At 49.6% G+C, this 13,387-nt stretch overlaps 2 protein-coding genes and 1 long non-coding RNA gene across 10 annotated transcripts in view; 1 reads left to right on the top strand and 2 right to left on the bottom strand.

Annotated features, from left to right (window-relative positions):
* Tex264 (testis expressed 264, ER-phagy receptor) overlaps positions 1 to 4,386 on the bottom strand; it is a 31,685-nt gene extending 27,299 nt beyond the window's left edge. For 2 of the 8 annotated variants that reach the window (XM_075964748.1, XM_075964753.1), the window contains exons 1-3: positions 4,265 to 4,386; positions 3,363 to 3,431; positions 797 to 1,088 (exon numbers count right to left, since the gene is read on the bottom strand). In XM_075964748.1, coding sequence (XP_075820863.1) covers positions 797 to 1,054 — 258 coding nt within the window. In that variant the 5' untranslated portion in view covers positions 1,055 to 1,088; positions 3,363 to 3,431; positions 4,265 to 4,386. Of the gene's footprint in view, positions 1 to 796; positions 1,089 to 3,362; positions 3,432 to 3,688; positions 3,830 to 3,938; positions 4,073 to 4,110; positions 4,201 to 4,264 lie in introns of those variants that run through there. The other 6 variants (XM_075964751.1, XM_075964756.1, XM_075964750.1 and 3 more) reach the window with 3 other exon arrangements.
* Positions 3,922 to 6,666, top strand: LOC142845625 (uncharacterized). The gene is made up of 3 exons (XR_012909961.1): positions 3,922 to 4,012; positions 4,123 to 4,305; positions 5,815 to 6,666. It is a non-coding gene; the product is annotated as an uncharacterized LOC142845625 (long non-coding RNA).
* Positions 6,598 to 13,387, bottom strand: part of Rad54l2 (RAD54 like 2) — a 99,515-nt gene continuing 92,725 nt past the window's right edge. Inside the window, exon 22 of the mRNA XM_075964747.1 lies at positions 6,598 to 12,485. Coding sequence (XP_075820862.1) covers positions 11,491 to 12,485 — 995 coding nt within the window. The 3' untranslated portion in view covers positions 6,598 to 11,490. The remainder of the gene's footprint in view (positions 12,486 to 13,387) is intronic.

Raw genomic sequence — 13,387 nt, 5'->3', positions numbered from 1 at the left:
CTCACTTGAGCTTTCCAGGTAAGGAAATCAGACTGAGGAATCCAAACAAAAATCCCCCAGGGTTGTTTTGGTATGGCTCAAAAATGGAGGCTAAAAAGCCCTTGGCAGAGCAGCCAGCCCATCTAGCTATGGACAGCACCACCCCATAGCACAGCAGGAAACTACATTGGCAAGCCCTGACTCACTGTAGGCTTCGGCACAGTCAGACGCCTACAGGGTAATAGTGATGCTGGATTAGTTTTTGAGCCCAGCACCTTGGGCATTTGGCTCCACTTGGCCCTCTCCCAACAGGTAGCTTGAGGTCTACAGAAAAGCTGCATCACTGGTGGGAAAGCACCACAGTGACTAGAGAGGTAGGATTCTGAGCCCCATGCCCTGAAGCTGCCCTCTTGGTCCTTGAGAGTCCACAGACCCGGCATGAATGCTGAGGAATGGAAAACAGACAAACAAGATTTAACCCTAGAGAAAGGGCAGATAGCCTAGGAGCACTGGCCTCTAATGGAGACAGGTAACAAAAAGACAGCAAGAGACAGAAAATCAAGGTCCAGACAGAGGTGGGGTCTCCTGCACTCAGAAGTCCTTGAGAAGACCTGAGCAGAGGGACACAGTTGTGCGCAGATACAAAGCTTCGGTGGCCCAGCCTAAATCTGGAAGGGCTTTAAACTCGGAGAAAGAAGATAACTGCAGGACCAGCTTAGAGTTCCCTGTCCTTTACTTGGAAACAAAAGATTCTCCTACCCCACCATGATCCGGCCCAGGTTTATCCAAGAGGCAGAAGCCCATGGAGGCTCCTTACCGTATGGGGGTTGTCATAGTAGACACCGATGGAACGGAGTTTGGGAGAGATGCTGCAGCTCTCCGTGAAAAGCTGTCCAATGTGACCATAGGCCCCCACATGGAACTTGTAGGCCACAGTGATGTTATGGATTGGGGGTGATCCAGCACTCACTGTCACCCCAGTCAGCAGTCCTGAATACCCAGCAAAGGCCAGCAGCGTCAGCAGCAACAGCAGAGTCAGGCCCCCAATCAGGCCCAGGAGCAGGAGATCCGGCATGGTTCTGGGACTCCCTCTCAGCACCCCAAGGCAGCTGCAAAGGAGACAGAAGGGAGAGGAGGCTGGCGGCCTGCTCTAACCTTGCCTGCCTGCTGATTCTGGCCCAGCCTCAGCCATGCCTTAGTGCTCTGACCCAGGAGGGGAGGGGCCTCAGGTATTTACACACGGTGACCTAGAAGGGAGCTACAGATGACTGAAGCCACAAGCCTCTTTATTTCCTAATCATAGCCATTGACGCTGGAACAACTCTGCCTGGCACTAACAGCCCTGCTCATACCCAAGGAAACTGAGTCATACTACAGGCCCTGACTGGAGTGATTTCCCCTAAGCTGGGCAAGATACCACCTTGTCTGCCTCTTCCTTCCTGCAATTTTGAGCCACACTGCCAGCCTGGTATCCTCAAGCCTCATGGAGTTCAAACACTCGTTAACAAACAGTATACCAGGCCGGGCGGCGGTGGTGCACCCCTTTAATCCCAGCACTCGGGAGGCAGAGGCAGGTGAATCCTTGTGAGTTCGAGGCCAGCCTGGTCTACAGAGCTAGTTCCAGGACAGCTAGGACTGTTACACAGGGAAACCCTGTCTTGAAAAACCAAAAACTAAACCAAACCAAACCAACAAACAGTTATACCATAATGAACAAAATCACTGGGAGAAAATGGGCCACAAGAAGAAAATTTTATGGGAAATGCTTTTTTGTTTGTTTGTGGGCCCATCTGGTTGTGGGGACCTGGATTTCCAGCAGAACTAGAACTCCAAAACTAGAAGGGCTGAGATCAAAACAGCCTCAGAGGACAGAGCAAAGTCCAACGTGGGTTTTCAAGTCATGAACACAATGCTAAATCAGCGTCATTCTACTTCTGCCAGTCCACGAAGATTAGAAACAAAGAAGAGGAGCGGAAATACAAGAGGGAAAAGAAGGCGTTACTCCTAATAGATGAAGAAGGTCTTCAGGAACAAACCCAGCATTCTAGGCAGACTCTTCCAGAGGGCTGCATCTGAGTAGCCCAGGGACCAGAGCACAGAGAACAGTTAAAAAGAAAGAGACACATGAACTAGGGAAACATTCCTGCTCTAGTTACTTAAAATTCAGTCAGGAGTCAGTGAGATGGCTAAGCAGGGAAAGGTACTTGCTGCCAAGCCTGACAACCTGGGCTCAATCCCCAGGCCCACATGGTGAAAGGAGAGAACCAACTCCCTAAGTTACCCTGCACACCACTCACACAGTGTTTTAAAAGGCTGGGGAGATGGCTCAGCAGTTAACAAACAACACTGGCTGCTCTTTCAGAGGACTCAGGTTCAACTTCTAGCACCCACATGATGGCTAACAACTGTCTGTAACTCCAGCTCCAGGGGATCCAACACCCACAGGCATCAGACATGCAAGTGATACACAGACATACATATGTGGAAAACCATCCATACATGTAAGAAATTCAATTGAATTTTAAAAATCCTATTTAAAAAGTAAAGGGTTTTCAAGCTAAAAAGGCAATGCTTTAGCCCTATAGAAAACTTAGCTAAATGGATTTTTTTTCCCCTGAAGTTTCTGAGAATAAGATATGCTCAGTTTGTTTCTGAAGTCAATGGGCAGACAGAACTGGCCGTACAAAGAAGCCAAGAGTATTTCTGAACCCATGTCAGGACACTGAGGTGCCTCCCACTGGTCTCGTGCATCTTGTACTCCTGCCTGGAAGTTTCATTATCTTTTCTGTTTGCCTTCTCTGCCCTGCTCATCCTTGGCTCCAGTTCGTTTCAATTCCTTTCTAATAATATGCTAACAACTCTTCCACCCAGTACTTAATACATTCTAGGCACTGTCTGAACGTTGAAACCCAGCCACTTCACTAATCCTCAGAAGAATCCAATACGGTGGTGCGCACGGAAACAAGTGGCTGGAAGTCAAGATGCCTGTCCTAGGCCACACAGGTACTGCACAGAGCCACTTGGACCCACACACAGGGACTGGGACCCCAAATAGCCTGACTCCAACCCACTACCAGTGTTTCTCTCCTCTGGTTTCCAGAAAGGCATTTCACCCATGTTGGTCCTTGCTGTACTCAAGGCTAGAAGCTCTCAGCATCTAGGCCACAGCCTGCCTTGCGAGTGACAAGCATTGCCACATACTTCTGTTGTAAGGAAACTACTTAGCTCCCAACCTTTCTCTTCCTTCCACTTCCCAAACTGCTCAGAAAAGGGGCGACACGTTTCTGCCCACTTCTAAAGCTTTGGTCAGCCTAGGAAGGAGAAGTATGACAAATTCCCCCACACCCAGTAGAGAAAGGCAAGGATGGGATGAGGAGGCTCACCTAAATAGCCAGGCTCACTTCTTAGCAACTCATAGCATCCAGTAACAGCAGGGCTCCAGTGCTCCGGCGCTGGGGAGAGGAGAGAGGGGAGAAACGAACAGTCAAGTCAGCCCTGGACACAGGCAGTGAGCCAAACAGGATACCAGGCCCTGAGCAACCCCTTTCCAGTGAAAGCCCACTGGACGGGACGTCTACAAGAGAGCCCACCCCACCCTCAGACCCCGGGGGGAAATCAGGCCAAATCTAGAGTCACAACGTCAGATCTGGTGGGATCTTCACTGGGCCCAACTCCCACACTTGGCGTCAACGCAGTCCCAACTGCTGACCTTGGGCACTCTCTTGGGCCTCAGTTTCCACTAACGTCAGAGGTCCAGGGCATTTGCCTTCCTTGGCCCGAAAGCGTCGGAGCCGGAGCTGAGGCTCGACGCAGGCTTCCTGTGGCCGCTCACGTGCGCTCTGCGGAGGGCCGGGCCCTTAAAGGGACCTGCGCCAGCAAACTTGGGCACTAGGAGTCCCGGAGGGCGCCGCTCCGCGCCCTCGGCTTCCAGCCCCCGCTCGCCTCCCGGACTCACGCACCTCTGCAACTTCTGAGACGCAATAAAGTTTGCAGTCGCGACGAAGCGCGCGGCCCCAGGAAGCGGAGCTGAAAGGTGAGCCCCGCCCGTTCTCCCCAGTCCCACTGACCCGGGGCGAGCCTGCACCCGAAGCCGAGGCAGCGGGCCGCACCGAGAGGTCAGGACCGCCTCACCCTCGCTTTCAGGCCCGGTAACCAGGCCGATCCGCCAGTGGGCCAGACACGGTGCAGAGGGCGGCTCCGGCCACGGGGCCTAGACGCGAGGGGGATGAGGGAAGCCCTGGCCGACACCCCGATGGGAACGCCTCGCCTCCGGCTCCGCCCTCACCTCAACAGCGGCCCCACTGTCGCGGACCTGCGCCGGAGGAGGTTAGTGCTCAGTCGCGGAGCTTACGCGCGCTAGCCCCTCACGCTCGCTCCGCCCCTCTCGCGGCGGGACGTGGCCGTGGCTGTGGGCGCGTGCGCTACAGACTCGGTGGGCGGAGGCCTGCCCCGCCCCGTCTCCTTGGTAACGTGCACGCCTTTACCCTCCTGCCCCCGCCCCCGCATACACACCTGGCTGGAATAGCAGCGCCCACAACACACATTCCTACTTCCAACAAACCAGAACTCCTGAAGGTGACCAAGCAACAACCAGTAGAGGAGGGAGGGGAAGCGCAGCGTTTTAGGGAGGATCAGCACAGCAATGTCGGCCTCTTAGCAATAGTACCACTTACTCTTGCCACCTTCTTACTGAATCTTCAGGAAAGGCCTGGGAACCCTGCAGGGTCGGGCTACTTGCTCAGTTTTACATCTGAGAAGGCTGAATCCCAGTCGGGGCTAAACAAAGAAGCTCTGGACTACCTCTAGAGAGTGCAAATATCCATGTCTCCCCTCACCTACCCAACAGATCTTTGGTGAGCAGAGGAGGGATCATTCCTCCATCCAACATTTATTAAGTGTCACTTCCAGGACCGTTCCAGGAGCTGGAAACAATTAATGACCAAATGAAAGCCCTGGCCTCCAGTTCACTTCAGGGAATGCCTTTCTCCCAAGCTTCTACTTCAGTGCTGTGGATGTGTCTGTTGGGAGGTCTAATTTGTTTAATATAGCATAGGTAAGTGCAAGCCCCTTCAGTGCAGGTTCAATCTTGAGCTAGTATCTGATGACCCATAAACCTCAAAGCACTGAGACGCCCAGATTTATGATGGAGGTAAGGAAGGTAACTATGCTTGTAAACTTGGCTGTTCATAAATTTTGCTGCAAGACAGGCTGGTCCAAGGACTATCCTGGTGCTTCTGACAAGGTAGTTATTTGGAATGATGATCACCCCAAAGAGTATAACAGGAAGATGACTTCAGGAAAAGTCAGCAGTCATGGGGTAACCTGATCTTGAGCTTCATCTAGTGCTCTGGACAGTCTGCCTGGCAGGGTGGTTATTGAAAAATCTCCAGGGTAGGGCCAGCAGGAAGGTAATCATAGCTGTTTTACCTGTGAACATCGAACAAGGGCAATGATTGGCTGCTTCGAGCAGAGGGACTGTACACCAGATATAGTTGGGTTTTTTTTTGTTTGTTTTTTTTGGTTTTTCGAGATAGGGTTTCTCTGTGGCTTTGGAGCCTGTCCTGGAACTAGCTCTGTAGACCAGGCTGGTCTCGAACTCACAGAGATCCGCCTGCCTCTGCCTCCCGAGTGCTGGGATTAAAGGTGTGCGCCACCATCGCCCAGCCAGATATAGTTATTGAGACACAAAAGGGGCACATGACCCAGGTTCAGGGACAGCCTTTGCCTTCAGGGCCCATGGTTAATTCTGTTTCTCAGAGGTTGATTAGGCTCTCAGGAAACCATTGCCAGAAGGCACCCTTTCCTCATCTTGTTCTCTCTGCTCACTTCCTCTAGCCTGGTTGGGAGTTCTGGAACCCAGCGTCCCAGGAGTTCTGTGGGAGAGTTGGCCTGCAACTGGTGATCAGCCCATCAAGCTTCATCTCCCAGTGTTTCCAACAATGCCAGCTATCGGGTGGCCACTAGGGGGAAGCAGACGCCTTTGCACGGCCCTTTCTACACTTCTGACAGGTCTCAGATCAGCTCACCTCCTCTCAAGTTGCAACCTATCCTACCCTACCCCAAACCTAGACCTGCCCTTCCTCTTTCCTAGGAATCACCAACTGAGGCTCTTTCATTCTGTGTAAATTGCCTGAGAATATCCCCCCAGGGCTCCTTATCTTAAAGTAATTAAATTTATGGAGGTAGATGGAATTGTCCCTTTCCTCCCCACCTCTTGCTTTCCAAAACCTGTTATAGCCAGTCTAACTCCGTCAGAGAATACTCACACAGTTAAAACGTTACCCATGTCTGCCAGCCCCACCATCTGAAGGATTGAAGCTAGTTCAGTCCTGAGCCACTGGGCCTAGAAAAGGGCTGCCTCTACAGCTGAGGACAAACTAGCTCTAGCAACTCCAAATCTGCTCCATTGTCCTACCAGGAGCCTGGAAATACAGGAGCACTCAACCATTTTCGGGTGTGCAAAAACAGGAAAAGCCCAGTGAGTGACACTGCCTACAGGACCTGTTAGCAGCCTGTGCTACCTCCATGTGCTGCCCACGTGCCCATTGTTCTGTGATCGTCCTTTTGTCACCACCCAGCTAAGCTGCTGGCCAGACAATTGCTTGATCAAACAATGTCTCGAGTTTAAATTTTATTTTACAAAAAGAGAAATAAAGAAAACTGATAGGCAGTTATACTGACTTACAATTGTTCTGTTTGCTTTTTTAAAAAAGTGACATGAAACACAAGTAAAAATAAATACGTCATAGAAACAGCCAGTTGCCCAGTCTCTGGGGCAGAAGTGCCTGCCCTGCTGAGAGAGAGGGAAGCCCATGATCACACTAGCAGCTGGATCACCAGCCACAGATGGTCCTCTAAGCCAGGCATGGGTCCCGGGCCTCAGGGGCGTCCTGAGGAAAGAAGACAGAAAACTAAAGCCAGGTACCAGGGCCTTGGGGCAACCCATCTCCTCCCACCTCCCCCAACTCCTCTGGCAGCAATGTGGCCTTAGTGGTTATCCATTACAACCCCTTTAACCCACCTGGACCCTCTCTCTGATCCCTCTGAAGAGGGTACAAGGAAAAAAACCTGTCTTGGGCAGGCTGGAGGGATTCTTCTGGTGAGTCCCCAGCCTACCCTGAGTTACACAACCAGATAACAGTCATTTTACACCACAGTGCACATGAGCACACACACATGCAGACGCATACACACACACACACACTCAAACACAGCTGGGCTGAACTCTCTTCCAGGGAGGGTCCTGGGTCAGGTCACAGTATGAGGTCCCCTCTCATCTGAACATCATCCTAGTAGTGGTAGCAGAGAGTGCCCAAACCTCCCTCAGCCCTCTACATTGTAGATTATGCAGTCTGCCTGGCTATCTCTCCCCAGCACACTAGGTGACTATAGCAAACAGACTCGTGGCAGGGGAAAGGCGCAGACTTGGGTCCCTGAAAAGCAAAGAGGGTGGACACTGCCTGCTTAGTTCATCATTATAGGACTCAGGTATTCGTAAAAAAGGCCTAGAGCCAAGCTAGTGGCACAGAACAGACACTGAGGATCACAGCAACTCGAAGACACAGGGGCAAAGGTCAGTGGAAAGGAAACGGAATCTGATGGTGAGCAATGGGCAGCACAGCACTTTCAGCTCAGTCTGGAGGTGCTGATTTCCTGGGAATTAGTCAGCAGAGGAGCCACAGTCATCCTTTGGAGGAAGGATGACTTCTCTCAGCATCTGTGGTGGGGAGAGAGCAACCTAGTTGAATGCACAGAAAGCCATGTCTCAGGTCTGGCTATGTAGAAACCAAAGGGAAGGGGGATGCCAAGAGTCTGTCTAAGAACAAGGAATGTAAAGCCTCCAGAAAATCTTCCCCCGTGGGAGTATTCAGTTCCAGAGCAACAAATGTCAGGCTTAAAGATACTGACTGCTTGCTACCAGCAGTCCCATCTATATGGCTCATGCTTTGTTTCAACTAATCAGCTCTTTGCTTCATGCTCCCAGAGTGAGGAACTTCATTTTTAGCTGTAAGTCACAAATATATAACATACACATAAACTCATAGAAAAGAGTTCCAAGGACCAGACAGAATTATCTTCAAGCCAGGAAACAATAGATACTTAAGTAGCATAACTCAAAGGGGCAAGGACTTCAAAGATGCTTATCAAGAGGATCTGACCCAACAGGGTTCATGTACTTCCTTTCTTGAATAGTTACTCCATTCCTACCAGAGGGGACACAGACTAAGAAAAGGGAATCAAGTATCTCAAATGTCATCCTGCATCATTTAGTAGTGTTCCCTAGAATCAGAATTTAGAATACACCAGAATGACTGGACTTGAGAGAACTTTCAAAACATTCCATGAAAGATAAATAGAACTAGTGAAGAGAAAATGCATGAGTCTGATCTTTGTCTGCCTTTGCCCAGGGTATCACTGTGTACGTAGACCAGGCTGATCTTCCTTCCTCAGCTTCTTGAGGGCTAGGATTCCAAGCATAGGCCAACATGTCCACTTATCAAGTGTTTCCAATCTAAGTACAGTACTAACTGTACATTCCCTACCCCTCATCACATGCTCATGTTTGCTGTGCATGCACATTTCCCCACTAGCCCACAGGAAAAGCCAAATATTTTAGACTTATTGGATGGGAGGTACAGGTGCCAAAGTCCATGGAATCAATAGGCAATTCAATCTCCCATGCTCTCAGTCCACCGCTATGCAGCAGAAGCTGCGCATGATCACAAAAAGCCTTTTTTAACCAGAAACCTTGCCTAGAGTTATGGCCTCTGCTAATCTGAAGTGAGTTCCAAGTCCTGGAATGACAGCGTGTAGGACAGACACATGCCATCTCTCAGAATACCCATTTACTTCCTGGCAGCTTAAAAACTGACTGGTTTCAGTTCCCTACTGAAATGATTTCTAGTGATTTCCTATTTGTGAACACAGAAACACCCACTTCCCTGGCTGGCAAGGAATACACACAGACATACAAGTCTGGGAGCTCAGTGTTCCAAGGTTTGAGAGGCACCCATATAACAAACACAGACACACTTGACACAGACACATGCAACCTCTGGGAGCTCAATGTTCCAAGGTCTGAGAGGCATCCATGTACCCACACACAAAGACATAAACACAGACACACTTCACACATACACACACACAGCCCCTCTGGGAGCTCAGTGTTCCAAGGTCTGAGAGGCATCTATGTAATACACACACAAAGACATAAACACAGACAAAGTTAACACACACAACTCTGGGAGCTCAGTGTTCCAGAGGCATTGATGTAACCCAAGTTCTGTGTGTATTCTTCAAATTATAGAGATCAGGACTAGCTCGCTCCCACTGTGCCAGCTTCAACCTAAGAGCCCACTCCAATTAAAATGCCTCAAACATCTATTTTTGGGCTACATTTCAGAGAAAGCACTGATTGGAACTGCTATTTTAAGTTATTAAAATAATTTGCATAGCTAAATTGTAGATCTAAGGCTTCTATGAGTAGAAGAGTTCAGTGTCTGACAGGGTGCGTATGAAAACAGAAAGGTCCACTTTTGGTGTTCTGGACAGTACACACACAACATACAACATACCCCATCAGCATCTCCCTGTCTCTTTGAGAAAACCCCAGTATCTGCCTTAAAGCTCCCTCCTCCCCCAACAATGGAAGTCACTAATCAAGAGTTGCAGGTTAAGATGCATATTGGACTAAGAGGCAGATTTAGCAGTTGCCCAATCAGGTTGGAGCCAAGGAAAAGTGGGAAAGTCAGGCACCACCATGTGTGCTATTCATCACAACGAACTGCCTGGAAATATTCGGGGGCAGGGGAGCTATAGGACACAGTACACACTAAGAAACAGCCAGTGTTTATGTTTAAGCACTAGAAACTCCTGCCCTCGCATTTAGAACAGGGAGGGGTGTTCTTTTAAAACAAAAGCCAGACAATGGAAGGGCTTCCCCATGACCCTTCAGAGAAGATGGAGGCAACAGAAATCAGGCCCACACTGACCACCTGATATGCTGGGAAAGCCAAGACAATTCCCAACTGGAAACCAATAGTCCATTACCTCAATCCGGCAGCTACCTATCCAGTTTCACTATTCAGCAGAGAGAACTGGCCTGTAAAATCATAACAGTTCAAACGTGGAGGTTACTTACTTCCCAGTAGCAAAGTCCATGATCCCAAGTTTCAATTTCTGTGGAATGAGTCTCACCACCCCCAACTAGCCAGTCTCAGGGCACCCTGATTTTCCTGAGAGGCTACTTCCCCACAACACAGTTGCTTTAACTCTTGGTTAATTCTAATTCTCATCCCCTGGTTAATTAATTCACCATCTGAAACCCTTTTTTTTTATCCACCAGCAGCTAGGGGGTCTGGAATATCTTAGAACTTCCTTTACTATCTCCTATCTTTCTTATAACCTCCCCCTACCACCCTTGCCCCCAAATGAAAATAATAAATAATTGCCCGTAAGAAATAAATTAACATGGAGCTCTCTAACAGGGAGGGAGAGAGAAGAGCTTGGATCTGCCCTGGTGAAACATGTCTTTTCTAACCACGACATAACTCAACCTCACTGCAGTGCGTGTCTAGCCTGTATAGAAAGAGACATCTACTCAGAGATGACCACTGGGGAGAGTAGGAGGCTGGAAATGCTCCCTTTCTCATGATTGCCCCTCAACTTAAACACATGTGACTCTGAAAACTAGGGCCTCGAGTTAGCGTGGCCTTCTTTGCCTGTCTGGAAGGAAATGATGCCCACGGCTCTTCTCCCGGACTCAAGTGATGTTCAAGTGAGTAGCCATAAACCACCACACTCTGATCTACACTTTAAAAAAGAAAAGTTCATTTCTTTACTTTACCTTACTTTCCCCCTCCCTCCCCTCCCACCTTGATCCATTCTGCTACATACATATGTGTGTAGTCTCTCTCTCTCTCTCTCTCTCTCTCTCTCTCTCTCTCTCTCTCTCTCTCTCTCTCTCACACACACACACACACACACACACACACACACACCTGTTCTGCTTCCTTCCTACCTCCTAAAAAGATACCACTTCACATGGAATCTCAGTCTGTTTCCCATGCCCGCCCTCATCTTCCTCATTCCCCCTCTCTCTTCTCCCATCCCCAGGCCAAACTAAGACACTCAGTAAGGCAGCTAGCTCTCTTGGGAGAGATGTTCCCAAAGGCAAAAAGGGATATGAGCTCTTCTACACTCAGATGGGCAAATGAGCAGACAGCATAAGCAAGGCAGGAAGGAAGAGGCAGGTTGCTCTACCCCTCCATCCCTGTTTTCGGTCCCTGATTTCCCACTATTGCAGCTCTGCTGGGGTTTCTGGGTTTTTTCTTTTCTTTTTCATCTTCTAATAAACAGCAATAGAGCCCTGCCATAACGGCCAACCACTCTTCTTTGTCTTCTTTTCCCTCCTGCCAAGTACCCTATTTTTAGAAAGACCAGGTTCACTGCCTTCCAGTTTGGTGGGCAACCTGCTAGGGGCCCCAAGTGAGGTGGGAAAGGGCTTCCTAGCTATTTCCCAGTGACCTCTATCACATCATCATCTTTATCCTCATCATCATTGGAGCTGAACCCCACCTCGGCAACCTCATGGGAGTCAAATGGAGGCACCTGGGACCGGAGAAGGCCACCAGCTGGGTAGCCTGCATGTGGGGACATATATCCTGGGTAGACAGACATGCCCCGAGAAAGGTTGCTGGGCAAGACAGGGGAAGGAAAAGGCGCAAACATCCTCGGCTCGGACAGGAGTGGCTGTGAGAATGGGAGTGAATAGCTGGGTAGTATCCCTGGCACAGAGGGGTTGAGCATGAAGGAGGGGTTGCTGGCAGTGACTGAGGTAGCCGTGGAAGAGGAACTGACAGGGCCTGCTGGCACCAGAGGGTCAGTAGTCACTGGAAACACCAGGCGGGCATCTGCCAGCAAATTGGACAGCTGGTAGTAGGAGGGGGTATTGCCCATAAATAGGGAATTCTCCCCAGCCTGGGAGGTGAAGGGGGTGGTGAGGTTATGATTTAAGGAGACGGGTGGCATGGCAAACCCGCCAGAGACTGGATACCCGTGTTCATAGGGCTGCACGGGGGCTGGCAGATGGCCCTTCCTGGACCGCCGACGGACTGACTCCTGGGTGGCAGATGGAGTGGCCAACTTTCGCTTGTGGCCCCTTAAGTCCAGCACTGGGTGCCTGCCACCACTGGGCTGGCCAGTCACCAAGAGGGAACTATTGAGGCAATGACCCCCAAGGCATGGCTCAGTTCCAAGAGCTGTCCCAGGAATGGTGCTACTGTCCATAAGTTGGGCTGGGGGGCCAGGCAGGGCGGTACTGATGCTGGGGGAGTTCTGGCGGGATTCCCGAGCAGCGGCCACATCTGCATACTGCTGAAGCTCACTGATGATTTCTGGGCTGTCAGGAGAGACGGGCCTGGCCAGCCCCTCAGGGTCAGGGGCTTTGGGTGATGAGGCACTGTGTCTGCCATTGCTTGTGGATGCAAGAGAAGGCCCCTGTGAACCTGGAGAGAAAACACAGGTAAATGAAACCAGAATGGAAAGGGAAAAACAATTCTATGAAGAATAAATCTTGTAATGTGGTCCCCAAATTCTCACTGTTTGATATTTAAATGTCATCCAGTCAACTTTCTCTAGTCTCAAAGACAGAAATCTTTTGATTCCAGAAACAAGTTGTGATGGTTAATACTGACGATCAACTTGACCACAATCAAGAAAAACCTAGGAGACAGATTTCTGGGCATGTCTGTGAGAGTTTCTAGATTAAGCTAACTGAGTCAGGGAGACCCATCTTAAGTGAGCAGCAGCGTCACTCCATGGGATAGGATGTGAGAGAAGGAGGAGGAAGTGAGCTGAGCACTCCTGTTTGTTACTGTGTCCTGACTGTGCACATAGGTGAGAAGCTGCCTCAACTTCTGCGGCCATGACTTCCTTCTGAACTGTATTCCCTTGAACTTTAGCCAAACTAAACCTTTCCTCCTTGAAGTTTCTTCTTGCCAAGTATTCTATCATAGCAACAAAAACAACAACAAAATTAATGTGCAAGTCTACCCATGAAAGAACATGTAACCTTCCTGCACCTTCCTCTGTCTGAACAATTCTACAAATGAATCCTATGAAATACTGGGAAAATCTTCTCCTTTTTGGAGACCAGGTCTCATTGTGTATAGCTGCCTGACCTGTAACTTACTATGTAGACCAGGCTGGTCTCAAACTCACAGAGATCTTCCTGCCTCTGCTTCTGAATGCTGGGTTTAAAGATGTGAACCACCATTCCCAGCTACAAATTTCTCTTAAAACTAACTAGTCAGATTTTTTTCTGGGAGCAACAGTTATTGACCAAGGGATAAAAAGATATAAATGAAGTTAAAATACAGCCTATCCAATTTAAGACAGAACAAAAATC

The sequence above is a fragment of the Microtus pennsylvanicus genome, chromosome 3 (genome assembly GCF_037038515.1).
Source record: "Microtus pennsylvanicus isolate mMicPen1 chromosome 3, mMicPen1.hap1, whole genome shotgun sequence".
In the NCBI taxonomy this organism is placed as follows: Eukaryota; Metazoa; Chordata; class Mammalia; order Rodentia; family Cricetidae; genus Microtus; species Microtus pennsylvanicus.
Note: the sequence above shows the minus strand (reverse complement) of the source record. Positions and strands in the feature narration are given on the sequence as shown.